This window comes from Glycine max, chromosome 13 (genome assembly GCF_000004515.6).
Source record: "Glycine max cultivar Williams 82 chromosome 13, Glycine_max_v4.0, whole genome shotgun sequence".
Taxonomy (NCBI): domain Eukaryota; kingdom Viridiplantae; phylum Streptophyta; class Magnoliopsida; order Fabales; family Fabaceae; genus Glycine; species Glycine max.
In genome coordinates this window covers 20,759,852-20,778,631 of record NC_038249.2, presented here as the reverse complement: position 1 = coordinate 20,778,631, position 18,780 = coordinate 20,759,852, and the positions used below count along the sequence as shown (strand labels likewise).

The 18,780-nt window shown below is 29.5% G+C and overlaps 1 protein-coding gene and 1 long non-coding RNA gene across 2 annotated transcripts; both read right to left on the bottom strand.

Moving 5' to 3' along the window:
• Nucleotides 1-3,160: 3,160 nt before the first annotated feature.
• LOC106795488 (uncharacterized) lies at nucleotides 3,161-4,526 on the bottom strand. The gene is made up of 2 exons (XR_001384137.3): nucleotides 3,964-4,526; nucleotides 3,161-3,526 (listed from the first exon to the last, which is right to left on the bottom strand). It is a non-coding gene; the product is annotated as an uncharacterized lncRNA (long non-coding RNA).
• Nucleotides 4,527-15,683: 11,157 nt separating this feature from the next.
• On the bottom strand, nucleotides 15,684-17,290 carry WRKY13 (WRKY transcription factor 13). Its single transcript, NM_001250447.2, has 3 exons — nucleotides 16,579-17,290; nucleotides 16,328-16,453; nucleotides 15,684-16,177 (listed from the first exon to the last, which is right to left on the bottom strand). Exons 1-3 carry the CDS (start codon nucleotides 17,247-17,249, stop codon nucleotides 16,000-16,002), a joined length of 975 nt encoding a protein of 324 aa, NP_001237376.2. The 5' UTR covers nucleotides 17,250-17,290; the 3' UTR covers nucleotides 15,684-15,999.
• Nucleotides 17,291-18,780: the final 1,490 nt, after the last annotated feature.

Below are 18,780 nucleotides of genomic sequence, written 5' to 3'. Positions count from 1 at the left end.
TATATTGCCACAAGTAGGTCAATAAGCTCCCTCCTTCAACTTGATCTTTTTTATTAAGCCTGTTGTGAAAATGGATGAAATTAATAATAATACAAGTGGAGGACTCGACTTAGTTTCCCTATATTTTTCTTTGATCTCTCCAAAATTTATTAGATGAAAATGAAATAGAAAGAAAGTCTACACAGGCACATAGTGTCAAGCCTCATATGCAGTTATTGTGACTGCAATTTCCACTGCAAACCGCAATTCTAGAGAAACCAGCTCAATATGAGGTGGTAGCAACGGATTTCTTCTCCACCCCCTAACACGTGCAGAAAGTTATGTCTCCAAAATTTTATTAGTTAATTGGTGTATTCTGTATAGGTCATAACATCTGAATTAGTTTGATTATATATGAACCATGATTGTAAATAAATAAATTACATTTTTTTTTTGTGATCATACAGGGATCTCAAGAGAACACAAAAAAAATACGGATCTCAGGAGAACACAAAAAAAAAAAATATATCAAACCTCAATGACAAATGTTAGTTGTTAGTGGAAATGTTCGAACCTACAATCTCTTCCTCCTTTTTTTTTCTCTTCTCCCTTCAACCAGCAAAGGCACCTTATAACTTCACCAACAACACCAAAGTACCATGTGAGTCAGAGCTCATTGTGAAGTTCAGCAAATGTGCTGGCTTGGTTTCTTTCTCGTTGACCCAGTTGTCTCTTAATAAAATTTCCTAGGAATAAAGAACATGTTCCGCAACAGTTGGATACCTAACTCAAGGAAATCCAAAGTCACTTTTCCATTAAACACGAGTAGACCTGCTGCTGCTAAAGTAGCAGGAGACAAGGAAAAAGAAACGGATTCTTCATCCGACGTACATAAAAAACATGTAGTAATAACCATAAAGTCATAAACTACGCCAGAAGACCGTGGAAAGGAAGCACGATTAAGAAAATAATTAATGTGCTTCCCGTGACAGGGGACTGTGGAATGGACAATGATACGCATTTCAAACTTATAATATGCAAAATTCAGTTAAGTTAGGTATCGCTTTGTTGGAGTGAAAACTCTAAAGATTAGTTTTCATATAAATAAATTAGAATTGGAGGGCCAAAGTTTTTTTTATAATGACACTAGACCCCAAACCGACGAATTCGAAACCACCAAAATTTTGAAGCCTTTATTTAATAATCTTTTTCCACTCTCAGTGACAATAATCTAATTAGACTCTAGGATATGTGAGCTATATATGTATATATATATATTCAACAATTCAAGTAATCTATTAGTTAAAGTTTACAGTGTAATCAGACATTACGATTTCATATACCATACGTAAAGGTACAAAAATATTGAAAGAGGCATGAGAGGTCAAATGGGTCATGACCCAAATCTTATTTGACTAATTTACCGTTTGGGAATACCGTATCTACTACTACTAGTATTATCGACATACAAACTTTATCGCTCATAGTCATATAGGATTTTTAAGGTTAGGGGATTGCACCCGGGGAATACCTAATTTACAATAATGATCGTTTGGTTAACACACTCCCTAATTAATGTCCAATTAATTTTATTTAGTTCTGATTAACTGCATCATTAACATGCCTTGACTAATCAGCGACTGGTTGGGTGGAGAAGACAGATTCACTCTTTGGTCTCTCAAGTCTCAAATTGGACTAAATAAGGTGACTATATTTTCTTGTTCTAATATTAATTCAGTCAACAAGAGCTTAGTATAAGCAACTACTGAACTACATATACTTTGGTTTTTTTATTTATTAAAGTATACTTTCTGTTTTTGTCTTTTTCTTTATTAAAATCTATTTTAGCTTTTAATTTTTTTCTAAAATTATGTTTGGTTCAACTTCACTTTGCAAGTGAAAAAAAAAATCAACGCTTATTAGATTTGATCTGATTTCTCCTAATATAGATATAATATGATTAGTTTCCTTTGATAAATCTTGAGATAACAATATAAGAGTTTAATAATTATGTATTATTAATGTAAAAAAAATCACCTTACAAATAATCATAAATAATCATAAATAATTGTGAATAACTTTTAAAGTAATTATTATAAAAGTCAATAAATTTAACATATTATATATGACCGAAAGAAAATTTGTGATTAATAATAATATAAAACTGTTTTATTTACATTGTCAATGCATTATTTTTTTTCCTCATACTATGAAAATTTATAGAATTATAGTTTCTCATTTTCTCTCGCTATCTTTCATTAATATGTATAGCTTATATAAATGAAATAAACATATCTTCTGTACATTTTTTTCTCTTTAATTTTCTTCACCCTTTTTTTATATATATCTTCTGATTTTATTTGTATTGGTCCATCTAATTCGTTTTAGTCATTTTTCAATTTGGGCAAAATAACATGAAAATTTAGGATCCATTGGGCTGTGTTTGCGTCCAGTAGCCCAATATATTGAATTTCTATGTAAATATTTAATAGATGTCCAATAAGTGATAGCCCTTTTGTGGAGATTTCCAACATTTGAGCCTGAGAAAACTGATGGATGTAAGAGGCTTATGCGTAATGCAATGTGCAAACCCTCTTCGTTAATGTATCTCGTTTGTTAAAGGAATTAATTTATTTTTTATTTATCTGTATCTTTCAATGTGTCCCGCTGACTCTAATAACGGAATTAGAGTTTACACAATATATTTACAGTTAATTTTGCATTAACTGTCATTCTCCTTCAAAATTATTGGCAAAATGAAAATAGTTTTTTTATATTTTTTTAATTATATTTGTTAAAGGTTTTAATTTCTCATAATATTACGATATTTTTTCTAGATTTCTTGTTTGTTTGGTAAGTGCTTATTTTTAACAAAAAAATGATAAAAATTTTAATATTTAAAAGGACTAAACAGAAAAATAATAATAATTTGAGGGACTAATAAATAAATTAAATATGACATGTAGAGAGAAAAACTAAGGAAGATTAATTAATAGAGGAACTAGATGAGAAATGAAGAAATAACTACAAAATTTAAATTATAAATTTTGAAAAACTATGGATCAAATATATGGAAATTGTGGTATCTTTATGCACACACACATGTGGTGAGTTTTTGCTTTCCTTAAAAATTCCAAGACATTGACAATGTATTCCATTTTCTGGTTTTGTGGACAAGAGCCAACTAGAACATTAACTTCCTTTTATGTCATTGTTTTTTCCCAAAGAACACAAGGCTAAGCTAGATTACAAAACGGCTATTAAGGTAGTAATAACAAACTTCCAAAGGACAGCCTTTGGGAGTGATTGTTGTATATGTCCCGTTGTCTTCATAGTGGTGAATCGAGTTCTCAAACCCGTTAGTAATGTTCTATCTTCCAACAAGGTAGAATAATTTAGCAGGAGGGTATTATAGGAAAATTTAGAACTATTAAAATTTTAACTTGACTATTATAAAATTTCATAACTAATTAAAACTTCCTGTATATGCATGCATGATTCTAACTCTTTTAGCCAGTTCCAGTTCCAGATCCATCTACCACCCTTCCTATTGAGAGAGAGAGAGAGAGAGTTAACTTCCCCCTTTTATTTTCAGTTAGATACGTGCATTCATGATTAAACAAGTAAGTATAATGGATCACGTCATGCACCATCGATGTACAACTACTTAAATTAATTCCTACACTTGAAAAATTCAAAATAGCAACAAAACTAATAATGATATCATAAAAACAAGATAAAACAAAACCAACCAGTGCTCGGCCCCTTAAGTATGTAGTTATAATTCAAAGAGTGCTGACTCGGTCCCTTAATATCTAAGTCAAAATTCGAAGATTAATACTATCTATGAGTGCTAACATATCTCTCGAAATTATTATAATAATAATCTCAGTGACCGAGGTATTCCTTTGCAATGATATTCGAAAAAAACCTAATATATTGTAGTGCTTAATTATTGAAAGTATATAATATATAATATTATACCATTGGGAGAGAAGTGTTGTAGGTAGCTAGCAAAGAGCTTCCTCGGATGTTGTTGTTAGGGTGGAAGGTTTGGCGCGAAGCAGAAAGACAGAAGCAAGATCGTGTGGGACTTGAAAGAAGGCTTGAGAATGAGAAGGAAAAGTTGTCCTTGTGGTTCTGGACACTCGTGGTTTCTTTGGAGGTGGTGGACAAACCAACAACGTTTGAGGTTTTGATGATGTGGGTGTGTGGCACTCTTGCAGCAGCTCCTCCTTCTCTACCTCCGCGCGTTGGCTGCAGCTTCTAACAACCGTAGGAACAGGAACTGTTCGGATGGACATAATTGGCCGAAATTCGTCTAGGATTTCCAGACCCATGATGTGGAGCTAGCAACAAAAATTCAGTGCTATGAATCACTATGATGGTATGGTAGTAGCAAATTCAATTTAATTATGGCTTAATGGTTTGGTTTGTTGGCGAGAGGTGGAATGAAGGCGTGCAGAGAGAAATTGAGAGGGTGATGATGGGAGGTGCTTAAAGAGAGACAGATATATATGTGAGAGAGAAGAGAGAAACAACAATTATGTCCTGTCTACTACCATTATTATTATTAATGTTTGTGGTCAATATTTTATTTTATCATATCAAAATAAATTATTCAGATCAGATTTTTAAAACTCAGAATTTTTTACCTTTATTAATTTGATATGGTCCATTAAAATTTAAAATAAATTTAAATTGGGATTATCAAGATTACAATAAAATCTTAGAATCTAATTTTTATCTTAATAAAAAATATATTTTCAAAGTCATATTTGGGTCTAGATTTAAATTAAAATAATATTATTTGAGAAGAATAAAAAATATAAATAAAACTAAATACGATAGTTAATTTAAGAAAAGTTACGTGATCACTTCATAAAAAATGATAATTAATTCTTAAAAAATTACTTATTGAAAAAATGAGTATTCAGATTTATAAAATAAAGATAGAATGAAAAATTAACCATTTGAGATTACGATAATAAATAAAAATAAGGTTATTGAAGAAGAGAAGAAAGCCATAAAAGTAGAGTAGTAATCACTAATATGGTTATAGGAGACGGGGTTTTTTCCCACAGGGATAAATATTCTCTCATGAGCACAGCGGGAAGGGGAATCACATCCTGTCCCTCGCAGGATCTCTGCTGCGAGAAAATTATATAATTATTCTTATATTAATTGATGTTTTATATTTTAAATATTTAAATATTAAATGTTGGGTTTATATTTTTAATACGCTTAATCACTTAACATACACAATTACACACCGATACAACACATCAAGTAACAAAACAACAACAATGTTTTTAAAATTTACTTATTAGAAATTTAAAATTCCGCGGGAACTGTGGCCCCAACGGCCCTCTGGTCCATAATGCGAAAAGCAAAGCATGTTTGTTGTCGTTGTACTGTGCGTGTGTGAGTGTTACAAAGTTGAGTTAAAACCACATATATATATGCATGCAGAAGTACACCCTAATTCATCTGACACAACACAAAAGTAGCTCTTAATATATAGTCCCGCAACACTCTTCTTATTTTCTTTATTTCCTCTCACAACTCAAATGCCATTTGCTTTTGCTTCCTCCCTCAATCAACCATTTTTTTTTTAAATCAACTTATTGCTGCCTTTCATTAATCTTCTTGTTTTTGTCTGTTTATATATTTTTGGGGTTATTATATATATATATATATATATATATATATATATATATATATGAGAGAGAGAGAGAGAGAAATTGACAATTTAAAGTAGCATTTAATTATAGATTAAAATAAATAAGAATATTTTAGTAAAAAATAATAATTAATATACAATAGAGATGAAATAAAGTTTCACAATAAGAGACAAAAATAATTTGTTTACTATGTCTTATAAATAAGGATGGAAGAAGTATTTTTTTATGAAATAAAAAAGTTTAAGTGAATTAGACTATGATAATGCACAAGAAAAATAAAATAAAATCTTATAATAAAGAATAAAAAAATTTGTTGATTATATCTCATAAATAAAAATAGAGAAAGTATTTATTAATTAATTTGACGACATAGTCATAACAATATTTAATAAAATATCATAAAAATATATTAATATTTATTAATATTTGACCATATTTTTTAAATGTTGTCAAATATTTTTAGCAATATTTTTGCTGAGTGTTAGATAATTTTTTTATTAAATACCACATTTGTAATAATAGATATTTGTCTATTTGTTATAAACTAGACCAACCTTTAATATAAATATTGATCAACTTTGTGAATACATGCTTCAACATTAATTAATTAGACCTCACTTTCAACAAAGTAGGTCTTATTGACTTGATTCTCCATCGGTAGGTTATGAACAAGCAAAATATTAGAGTGAAGGTCGTACATCGATAACAAGGATTATCCCTAAATAAATTCAATCAATCATTTTTAAATTATAAAAATCTTAGCATATGTTTGAAGCAATACAACGAAGAAGAAAAAATGGATGAAGAACAATTTGATTCGATTTTTTTACTGTAGCCAATGAAAATACACCACTTTTTTATGGTCACGATTAAAGTATTTTAAAGTAACGTGATTTAAGCTTAAATTTCTTATTTTAAAAGTAAATTAATAATAAAATTTAATATATTTATTTATTCAATAAAAAAATTATATCCAAAATTATTCACGTGAAAATGAATTTTGGATCCAAAATATATTTTTTCACGTGAAAAAATTTACCTAAAACAACAATATTAGTTTATACTTTCACAGGATTCTATATAAGTCAACATGAAATCAAACGTGCATTAATATAGTATTTTACTTACCTCAACCTCCATCTTCCTCCTTCTCTCTCCACCATCCAAGTCACAACTAATTACTTTCAGTGAGGCAACCTAGACTGTGGGGAATTAACAGTGAAATTTAACATCTTTATAATATATAGATTTCAGTGAGAGGCATGACACACAAAAAATAAGAGAGCAAACTTTAACAAAAAAAAAAACAAGCATCGGACTAAAACCTAGAAATAGTATTAATATAATATTAATTAATATTAAAAATATTAAACATTTAGAAATTAGTTAAAATAATATTTCTATATTAATTAAAGTAATTTTAATTTTTTAATTAAAAGCTTCAAATTCTTATATCTTTTATTTTTAATTTATATTTTGTATCACCGGCAAAATTAAACAATCTATTTTTAAATATATATTTAACACTTTTTTTTTGTTACATTTCACATACTCACCTTCACTCTCACAGGCACAAACACATATACAAGTACCCGTATAATTAATGTACATGGTGCTTAGATGTTTTTTATAATCATAAATATATTTTCATTAAATTTTTTACTTTTATTTTAAACACACTAACTAACACTTTCCAATTTAACTGACTCCTACCAAATGAGACACTAGCCTGCTAGAGGCTAGCCAATATCCAAAGATAGCCATATACTTAGTTAAAGCATTTCAAGCTTCTACTTTGGGATATTGATTTGTTTTCCCCTCTTTCCAATATTACAATAAATTCATTGCATATTTGCACACAGCTTATACCCCTACTTCAGGATACTGGTTTCGTTTTACTCAACTTTCCAATATGATCATCATGTGATTGATCATAGTGTAGCACCGGATCATATCTCTGGTGACTTGCTAGGTTATCTTCATTGTTTCTAAATACACCTACCTATTGGGCTACTCCTCCAAATTAAATTAAATCAATTTTCAAACTCAATTATAATATCATATAGATAACAACACTGAAAACAAATTTATCATTGTCTTGTGTCAATCATATGATCCTTGTCCAGAAGCACTGCAGACAAAAATGTGTAAGGTTAATTGCCGCCACGTGTATCTCTCACATACACATAAATAAAGGAGCAAATCTATATCTGTATCTGAATAATCTACATTTTACAGCACTAAAGACACCTCACTGAAATATTAAAACCTGCTGTGTCACTGCGGACTCGAAGTCTCTCCATTAAACGTGGAGGCCACCATATACAATAAAATTGAGCTGTAAGCTTCAAAGCAACATCCTCTAGTCTTCAACTCCTTATAAGTTGTCATCGATGACCTTGTCCTTTCATGCATCATGCATGCATGTAATTAACATGGTTAAATGAGAGAAAATTAAAGAGAAATGTTAAAATATTTATCCCCATTTTGGTGCACTAGAGGAGTATGGTTACCCACTTGCAATCCAAATGACAGAAGCTTTGCTTTAGATCAAAATCAAATAATCGTATAGACCGTATCAAGAAGCATAGGCTACCTAATGCACATGATTATTTTGTCTCATAAGGAACATATAGTTTGTGGGTTGTTAAAATTACCTTAAAGCAAGTAAAACAATATTTGTCTTAAACGCAAGGACAAATATTTGAGTTATTATGGGAAGCTATATAGAACAGATTGTCAACCTTTGGTGAAGGCATAATAAGATGTTGCTTGCTTAATTTGGAAGAAAACAGAATCAAGAAGTGAATCTGGCGGGTTTGGCTTAAGCATGTTTAAGGAAAATGTTGTCAAAGGACAGAGCGTAATGCGGGATGATGGCAGAGCCGGTTATTCTCAGATAGTAAATTTTGCTCTATTATTAATTAAATTTCAACTTAATCAATCATTTGGTAAAGAGAGTATAATTTAGTTGGTTGAACAAAAATACATTATTATAAATTTTCTGATATTGAATTTGATTTCTAAGTATAAAAAAAAAATCAATCATTCTCTTTCAAAAAAAAAAACTTAATCATACATATAAAAAAACTTAATCAATCATCTGTCAAATTAATTTATTTTGACCTACATAAAAAATTAAGATTAAAATATATGCAGTTCTCCAAGGTAAAAGAAATTTTAATTATACGTAAAAAAAATAATTTAATTAGTTTAGGTGTTGGCTTTCCGTCACTGTTTTTCACATAGAACTTCAATTGAATGATATAAAAGAAAAGAAAAGCATCCTCAAAAGAGAAACTGAATAATATGAAGAAAAAGTCCAAACGGCGAAGTTTACAATTGGTTATTAAATATTCATGGGTAGAAGTAGTCAACATAAGGCATTGATGCTGCCTTAATTTTTCTTCTGAAATTATAAAAAGCTAATAAAAAAAAGCCTTCTTGTTTTTGACTCGTTTTAAATCCTCTCGTTGACTTCCACAACCCCTTTAAGAATTCTTAGGTAGCTATCAATCACTAACACAGTGCATATGCACAAGTAAATTGCATGCAACTCATTTTGGTAAAACACGTTAATTCCACACATAAGAACGTGTAAATCCTAAAGTGGGATATGTGGCCGATTTGAATCCATCGTCATGCGTCACGGATAAGCATCCTATGTGCGAAAGAATATATATATATATATATATATATATATATATATATATATATATATATATATATATAGGACCTTCTTGGTCACTATAGAGTCTATGGGTAGGCCACACATCGTAGTCTAACTAACTCATTATCAAAGACGTGAGACTCTAATCAACAAGATATATGAGGAATTGGTGATTTTGAAATTGATCATAATTTAGAAGGAGGAACAAGTCTAACGAACAAGGTATCCTATGAAGTTTGTCATTATGTGCTATTATAATCAAGATGCTTCCATTTGCCTACATATTATATTCTTGTGTTTTATTAATTTGTCTTGTCTTTCAAACTCGTCACATGCATTCACACTTAGTCTTCCTCTTCTAATTTAATAAATAACATTGATTTTGGTGGGCCATCTTCTGCTCAGTTAACGTTCAGATGCTTGCACCTTGTTTCTGTACTAAAGATGGCACAAGGTCTTTTCATTCATCTCTCAAAAATGGGGGGAGACCGACTGCTCTGCTCTTACTTATACCTTGGACATGTAAGATGGACACACCGCTTCATCCCTCCTTTCAACATTATAAAGTATTTTAAATAATAAATTAATTTTAAAATTTTAAATCACACCAACACAAAATTATAAATTCTAAAATTAATCTTAAAATTTTAAACAATATAAAGTAATTAAACATAAATCAAACTAAAAGATCCTTTTTATTTTTTTTATTTTTTAGTAGTCTCATATATTAATATAATTATTTATTAAAAATAATTAATATTTAAGACTGACGAGTTAGACGGAATGACCAACAACGAATTAGTGGGTCTAGATCTTCATCCCATCGGGCCAAATTAAAAGTGGGCTAACGGCCCGGCCTCTTTTATCATCCCTAAAATTTATTTTCATATTTCTATACGAATCAACATGTTACTTGTCATTCTTAACTACTGTGTATGTTAACCGCTCAAAAAATGGTTGATATTCTGAACCTAAATACCTAATTATATGTTCAACTTCAATGTTTATAATTATGAAAATTATTTTTTATTCAATGTGTGTGCGTCGATCAGTGTGTGTATAGTGTATATAAAACAAAATAAAATAAAAAAACAGTAAATATTCTATGGAGAATGAAATGTAATGTTAGCATTCAGTTCGGTTCGAATATTGTATAACATTATTTGCGAATTAGATTCTCCATTTGGCAACTATGCTAAACATTTGATGAAACGTGGTGATATTTCGTTGCTGTTGCTAAAAATATCCCGAATATGGTTTCCATGATCATTGATCTTTGTCTCTTAATTAATTCATATATATATATGCATGATCTTACGCTAGGGTTATAATTGCTTAGCCAAATATTCTGCATAACTATTTTTGACTAAACAAGGAGTTGATATATTGTTGAAAAACCCACTGTGTGTGTTTAACTGTGTTGAAATCATTTACTACTTGCCGCCTGTACTGGTGTTTATAGTTGCAACTACTTCGGTAGATAAAAGAAAAAGAAAATAAAAATATACAGCCAAATATATAGGATACAGTCTCTAATATTAATAAGTTTTAAAGGCTTGAACCGATCAATATATATTAATATGTTTTAAAGTCTTAATTACCTCTGCCTTTTTCACTCCGATCAATATATATTAATATGTTTCAATGTTCATTTCACACATTATCCTAATAATTAGTAAAAAAAATTCCCGCAATATCTGAAATATTACTCGTTTATTTTATTTTATTGTCTCTTCATATTTAATCTTCTTATAACTAGTCTATGATTTTTAATTTACCCTCTTTTATCTTCATCTCTGAATTCATTTTTTTAAAGAATCTATCAGAATAACTTTATATCAAAATTTAAATTGTTTATTATAAACTTTTTTTTGAAGGGATGTTTATTATAAACGTAAAATAAAATTTATGTATCTAAATATATCTATTTATTATTAATTTTAATTATGATATAATTTATATATTAAAAAAATTAATATAAATTTTAATTATATAAAAGTGAACATTAATTTGTCATCCATATCGCAATACACAGCTTATTTTTTTTCTCAATGGCTAAACTTCAATTTGTGATAGTCACAGAAGGTGTCTTTTTCAACAAATTTTAATCAATAGATGACTGTTCAAAATAGCATGTTAGAGATAATGTTATCAACATTTATTTTATTATAACATAAGAGTGAATATAATAAATTTGATTGCTCAATTTTCAAATTAACATGAACTAAAAAAATACTAAAATATATTTTTTATATCTTAAAATATCTGAGAAATTAATTTTAGTCTCTATAAAAAAAAATATTTTTTAGTGTTTACAAGTTAAAATTATAACATTAAAACGTATTTTAATTCTTAGAAAAGAACTAAAATTACATTAATTTTGGTAAACTTAAGACTAAAAATGAATTAAACTTTATAAGGATTAAATTTTTTTTTTTCAAAAAAAACACAGGCAATTTCAAAATATTTTAAAACACCAGAACTGTATTTTTGTAGAAAAAAATCACCCAATAAAATCTACTTCAGATTAAAATATGATTGTGCCTATTTCACTATTTATTGAGTTTTAATATACGTGACTATCCTTTTTTTTTTTTTTGTGGGGGTTGGAGGGAGGTGGTCAAACTACAAACATATGTAAGTGTTCGGGTGGTCCTTTTGTCCAAACAAATCTGGGCTATCTGTGCTGCTGCCACTTTAATGGCAATTGCTTCGTGCACCAGCGTTCTTCTAGTACACCCAGTAAATTATTATAAATTCCAAAAATACCCCTTCTAATAAACATACGGATTCCCAATCCATAAGAACAAGCTTATGGATTCTTAATCCATAAGAGTAAGCTTACGGATTCATAATCCATAAGAGAGTTACAAGTTCGTAATCCGTTTACAGATTCGTAATCCATAAGTTTCAAAAGAAAACAAGACAAAATTATTTGATAAAAAGAAAACAAGATCAAATAAACATCATTATGAGCAACAAAACAAAATTATTGAATCAATCTCATTTCAGTAAACTTACAAAGTCAGATGAACAATTATAAGTTTCAAAAATCAAATAAAATTAATTCAACCAAGTCATCATTGATCCCACACACAAAATCACCTAAATCAACTTCATACAAACAATAATAAACATTAATTTTGAATATATTTTAAAAAGGGAGTAGAGACGTGTATAATTTTCTTAAACCTAAAAAAAATTGTATAGATTTTAAAAAAGGAAGAGAAACATGTATAATTTCTTCGATTCTTACAAAAGATTTGTGTAATTTACTCCATAATTAATCAATGTTGGATAAATCAAATTTTATAAAAGTATTTGGATATAAATTATTTTATATTTTTATCTCATCACAATCTATTATGTATGATAAATTTGTGTTTTTTTTATGAATAAAATAATTTTTCATTATCAGCAAAATAAATAATATTAATTTAGGTAATACTGGTACCAAATAGTCAATACATATCATTGTTGCAAAAAAAAAATACATATCATGTTATTATTAAATAGTATAATAAAATTATCTTAAAAATTTGAAGACTATTATTTTGTGAAGAGAAAAGTGGATTTTGCTGCTCATCGCCTTGCAGCTGGAACATCAAAATCTTATTTTAGTCACCAAAATTTCTTTTACCCACTTGATTGTATTGCTCATCATTTTCATATGGAAATAATATGAGTATATATGTTGCTATAATAAAAAATTTAAAGACTAAAAGTTAAAAAATAATGTTTAAAACCAAAATTAAGCAGAACAATATTTATGGAAATCAAAAACACGTTTTACTCTTGAAATTATAAGTACATGTATATGATATGATATGCATGCACAAAAGGTTACGTAGATTCGAAGCAAGACCCGTTGATCCCAATTTAAAGTTTCTAGAGTAAGAGGGACCAGAAGACTGGTCGTTCGATCCAAATGTGTTTGTGAAAGTGTTGAAGACTTCAAAGTTCAAACTTTGAAGTGCGGCAGCGTCACGTGAATAGTGTTGTATGTGTGATGAAGGTATTTGTTGCGTAAATCGTAATTCACTTTATTATTTGACTTCTTCTACTCGTATTTAAGTAGCAGTCAAAGACAAAATGAACCCAAAGCCAGGAATTATTTTTGGAATCTAACATCTATGTATTTTCTACGTAATTTTTTATACTATTAATTAATTATAAATTGTCATAGATATGTCTTTTAAAATAGTTAATTATTATAAAAAGTATGATATATTTATATAATAATAATTTTTTTGTTGAATGATAATGTATTTTTGATATATCATCAACATACACTTTCTTATATTATCAACATAAATTATTTACTTTTATTTTTATTAATAAAAATATTATTATTTCAACAATGAATGTATTTACTAACACGAGCAATTTCATATTTGTAAATTGTTATTATATGCACAAGTAAAATTGTTACTACTTTCGTTATAAAATTATCGACGTTCTAATTATTTTTTATTTCAAAATTATTAATACTTTACAAATTAAAAATTTTATTAATTATTTTTTTTCAAATATACTCGTTTTTTAATAAATAATTGGATTTGATTTCCCCGACGGGTATGACAACTGCGCGTAACCTAATATTTCAACTAAAACCAAATCAGATTTACATTTCATAATAAATGAATGTATTTTACACTAAATTCGATAATAGTTTAAAGTTATTAAATGTTCTTTAATCTATTTACATTAATCTAAAAAATTAATATTTTAATAATAAAGATAGTATGATATATTGCAATAGTAAATGTTTATTTTTTACAATTAAAATTCATAATAAGTAAAAAAAAATTATATTATAATTAAAATCTATATAAATAAAAAAAATTGAACATTTACATTATATATCAAATTATACTAAATAATTTAGTGCTGTTTGGTTTCACATTAAAAAAATTATTTTAGTATCTAAAATTAATTTTAAATAATTTTTCACATGTTTAGTTTTTTTAGAGGAATTCCTATTTGATTTTGGATTCATGTTGATTTTTAAACAACTTTTAAGTAACTTTTAGTTGGATAAAAAAATTTAGTGTATTTTACTTCAAGCTCAATTCTAATTAAAATTATTCAAATATGAATCATTATTTTAAAATCAATTATAACCAAAATTTATCTTGTAAAATCAATTGCACTTGAAAACCGTTTATCAACGCTTATCCAAAATAAAATTATTTTTAATTATTTAAATTTTTAAAATGAAAAAACTATACACCTCCCAAATAAGAAGTCTTACATCTAATCGCAATGTATCACATATAATAAGTTTGTCAATATTTAAAATTATTTTTAAAAAAAATAATTTAAACAGTAATTTATGATTTAATTTGTCCGGGCATAAATAAATAAACTTATTTTTAAACATTATTTGATTTTAATTTGTAAATAATGATAAAAAAAAGGTAGTTTCAAGCCGTTGAAAGTTTTTTTTTTTTTTGCCTGATTGTAGAAAATAATATTTTAAATACACATTCAAAAAGGAAAAGAAAAATAATACTAGGAAGAGGAGTGTTAAGCCTAATAATATATTGTCTAACATGTTTCTTTGATGGATTAAAATTTATTAAAAAGTGTAAAATTATAATAGAAATTTATTAAATTTTTTAACTTGTAGAATGTTGTAATTTGTAATAAATTTTAGCTAACATGAATATTTTTCAATTAAGAAATGTGTAATTAAGAGTGAAAATAGTATAAAAAAATTTCTTAATTATGTCTTTAAATTGTATGTTTTATTTTTATTAAAAAATTATATTTTAATTTTTAGTATCTAAATATAATATTTTAATTTATTTATATGTTTTTATTCAATTGGAGTATTTTTTTTCTAATATGTTGTAATGTAACTGATAAAATTACACAATCAAGATTTTGATATTTTAACACACAAAAAAATATATATATATTTCTGAATATAAAAAACGCAAGGAGGATAAATGTTTTATTTTATTTTTCCTAAATTAAAATATCTTGGAATGTACAAAAGCAGAAGATTATGATAGAACCGCAAAGATTGGAATGAGCTGGCGCGGGACCCGCGGTACCTGTCCCACTCGCACCACGTCCATTGACAAGCTACTCAGATTCTCCATTTTGAACTTCACCTTTGACTTTTCCTTCACCCCATCCTTTCTTTTCAACCCTTGTGTTGCTGTTGTGCCCATGGAATCCTATACTTGGATCAGATCTCCCCTATACACTCAAATAAATAGGTGGGTGGCCTAAAGTCCAACCAATTTCATGCCATTTATCCAATTTTATAAAAATTTAAATTATTTTTTGATTGCTGAGAGTAAATGAATGTCTAGTAAATTAAGTTGGAAAAACAAGAATAAAAAAAAAGTAAGTATAGTACTACTATTTCATAGTTTTTTTTTTTTGTGTCAAATTTACAGAAAAGGTCCCTATCCATCTAGTAGACGATTCTTTTGGTCCACAAAGGTCCCAGCCAAACCAAACATAGCAAAAGTTGACTTTGCTTCTTTTTCTTTTCTTTCCCTCGCTTGCAATAAGTTCCCTTCTTTTTTTTTTTTTTTTCTTTTCCTCCCACTGTTACAATATACGGTTACAACTTCCCCCCCGTTAATTGCAAACGGCGGTTATCACTCATCTCTGTCGGTGCCATACTTTCCCGATATCCACCGTCGCTTAAACAGGATGAGCGGCAAAAGTCCCGCCGGCGCCGGCAGCAGTTTCCGGCAGACGCGGTTGCGGATGACGGTGCTCTCCCTCGTAGGTAACGATGAGCATGTTGGGGTCATCCTGGGCTCGCTCAACGTGCTTCCTCGCCGGACACCCTCTCACGCTACTGCACTTGTAATACCCTCTGCAAATAACAAAAAAAAAAAAATTAATTTCCGATAAATGTTAAAATATTAAGATTTGTGTGCGACGGTTCCAAGGTTGAAAGGCGTGGAGATTAATGTTTGACTTTGACGGATTCAATATGACAGGAGGGTAAGAATAAAATACATACCGCGGGTAAGGTGAACCTTTGATTGGTTTTTGACCATACTTTCGCCATGAGTACTCGTCCACTGGGATATCGGCAATCTTCGAACTTATCGCCGGCACACGTATCATTCGTTTCACACGAGATTTTCTATTTTTTTTTATAAAAAAAGAAAAATAAATCATCAACTTTCTTTCTTTTTTTATTTATTGTTTAGAAATTAGAATTTTTAAGTTGTTGAAGAAATGGATCTAATAATTGAATATATAATTTACCTTCTCTTGGAGCAATGGCAGTGAGCGGAGGAAGAGGCTTTTCCGGCAGAGAGGGTGGCGTCGTGACACCTTTTCCGGTGGGATGAGGAGAGAGGAGGCTTGCCGGCAGCGATGATGGCGGGGCCGATCTTTCCGTCGGAGACACTTCCGTCGGCGGTGATGGAGGACATGAATGAGGAGGTGGTGGTGGACACGGGAGGAGATATACTAAAGGTGGTGGTGTCCTTGGTCTTAGAATATTGAGAAACCGACAAATCGGTAGAAGAAGGGTTAGGGTTGGGATTTGACTTAAGCATAACAGGTTTTGCGAAATCAAGAGTCAGTGCATATGGTTGTGGTTGTGGTTGAGGTTGAGGTTGAGAAGGAAGAGAAGTAGAAGGAGAAGGATGAGAAGGTGCGCTACGAAAGCGAGCGTGTCCCGTGCGATTCAACAAGTTGATGACTTGTTTGAACTTGGAGACAGTGAAGTCGGTGATTTCGGTGCAGTCAAGGTGGTTGAGATTAAGACGGTGGTGGTGTGCGTTAGAAGAAGACGAAGCAGAAGAAGGGATTTGAGAAGAAAGCACACGAATCAGATGCTCCATACTCTTCAACCCAGCGGAAGCAGCTTCTTGTATCGCTATATTCTCCTCCATCCCCATCTTGGCAGCACCTACCAGATCTACTGTCATTTAACAACAACGTTAGAGAGAAACTGAAACTTTGGTGTCTTGTTTTTTTGTGAGTTTGGATGGGAGAAGAGGAGGTTATAAAAGGGTGAGAAGGATGAGAAAGTCAACCAAGTTTCGTCAATCCAAGCCTAGATATTGCTTGGACTTTACTTTTTTTTTGCATGTAATGGCCAGAATAATGTTGTTTACAATATCACTTTTTTTTATTATTATTCTGCAAATATAAATATAAATTATTTTAATACAAAAAAGGCATGCCGCGACAAAAACAATGTTTACCTACTGTAAAGGTCCAAAGGAGGAGTTGGTGGTGGGTCCCGCCACTTCTTGGTCCGAAGCCCAAGGGAAAGTGCCAAACCAACTAAACAATGTCTTTACCATACAAAATTAAAATGCAAAAATACATCACCGCCAAGAAGGCACCAACTCATTCATAGTCTCGTATCTTCATGTTCATTCGTTCATTAACTAATTTCTCTTCCTTCATGATATTGTGAACCCTAACGTATTTTCTTTTATAACGCCTTCCACTATCTTCAAGTATTTCCCCCAACCCAAGCAAAGCAACCAACGTGGTCAACGCTATTTCATCTACTAACCCATCAACTAGGTTTGTCTTCCCTTTTTCTTCTTCTTTTTTATTTATTTAAATATATTATTATGTGAACGACCTTTTTAAAATTGCAATACTTGAACTTTACGCTGTTTTTGAAAGTTGAAACAATGGGAAAGGTAACGAGAGAGGGGGAAGTGAAATTTAATTAAAGAAAAAGTAATAATTTTTCTTCTCATCAATTAACTATTTTTTTCTTTTTATTTTGTTTTCTTCTTAATTCAAATATGAGAAAATGCACGTCTTTTTTCCTCCTTTTAAAATATACTAGGCCAATTTAATTTTGTACTTGTATGCAGAATCCTGTCATTTTCAAGCGCATTCATTCATGCATTAACTATACTGTATTGATATTGAAAACAACTTCGATGTTTATTTACAACCTCTTCATTTTTATTAATATGACATTTGTGATGGGTTTTGACTTTGATATCCCGCCTAGCACACAGAAAGGAAATCAATGCAAGTTTGTTGGTTATTAGAGAACTGCAATAAATCACTTTGGGTTATACTATTATTTCCTGAATTTGGCTTTTCAAGTTTATGAGAAACAAGATTGTTCCTTCAAAAGCCAAGAGGTTATTTTTTGTTGACTTTCATAGACTTCGCTATTAGTTACCGATATATACCACCGAGTGCATTCCACTACTAGTACTGTATAAAATTATAGTGAATTGGTGATTACCTCGGAAGTTTCTCCCTTTACCTTTTCCATTTTGTCCTTTTGTTTATGGTTGACCATCTAGCTTAGATGGCAATGGGTAAAAAGCAAATTGCAACTAAATGGAACTTTAATTTTGAATTTTAGCGTGGATTCCCAATACGATGAAAAAACAATGCATATAGTTTCAATAAAGAAGAAATAAAGTAACAAAGATTACTCAACTTGGTTCCTTGTGTTAGGTCAATGCCTAATTT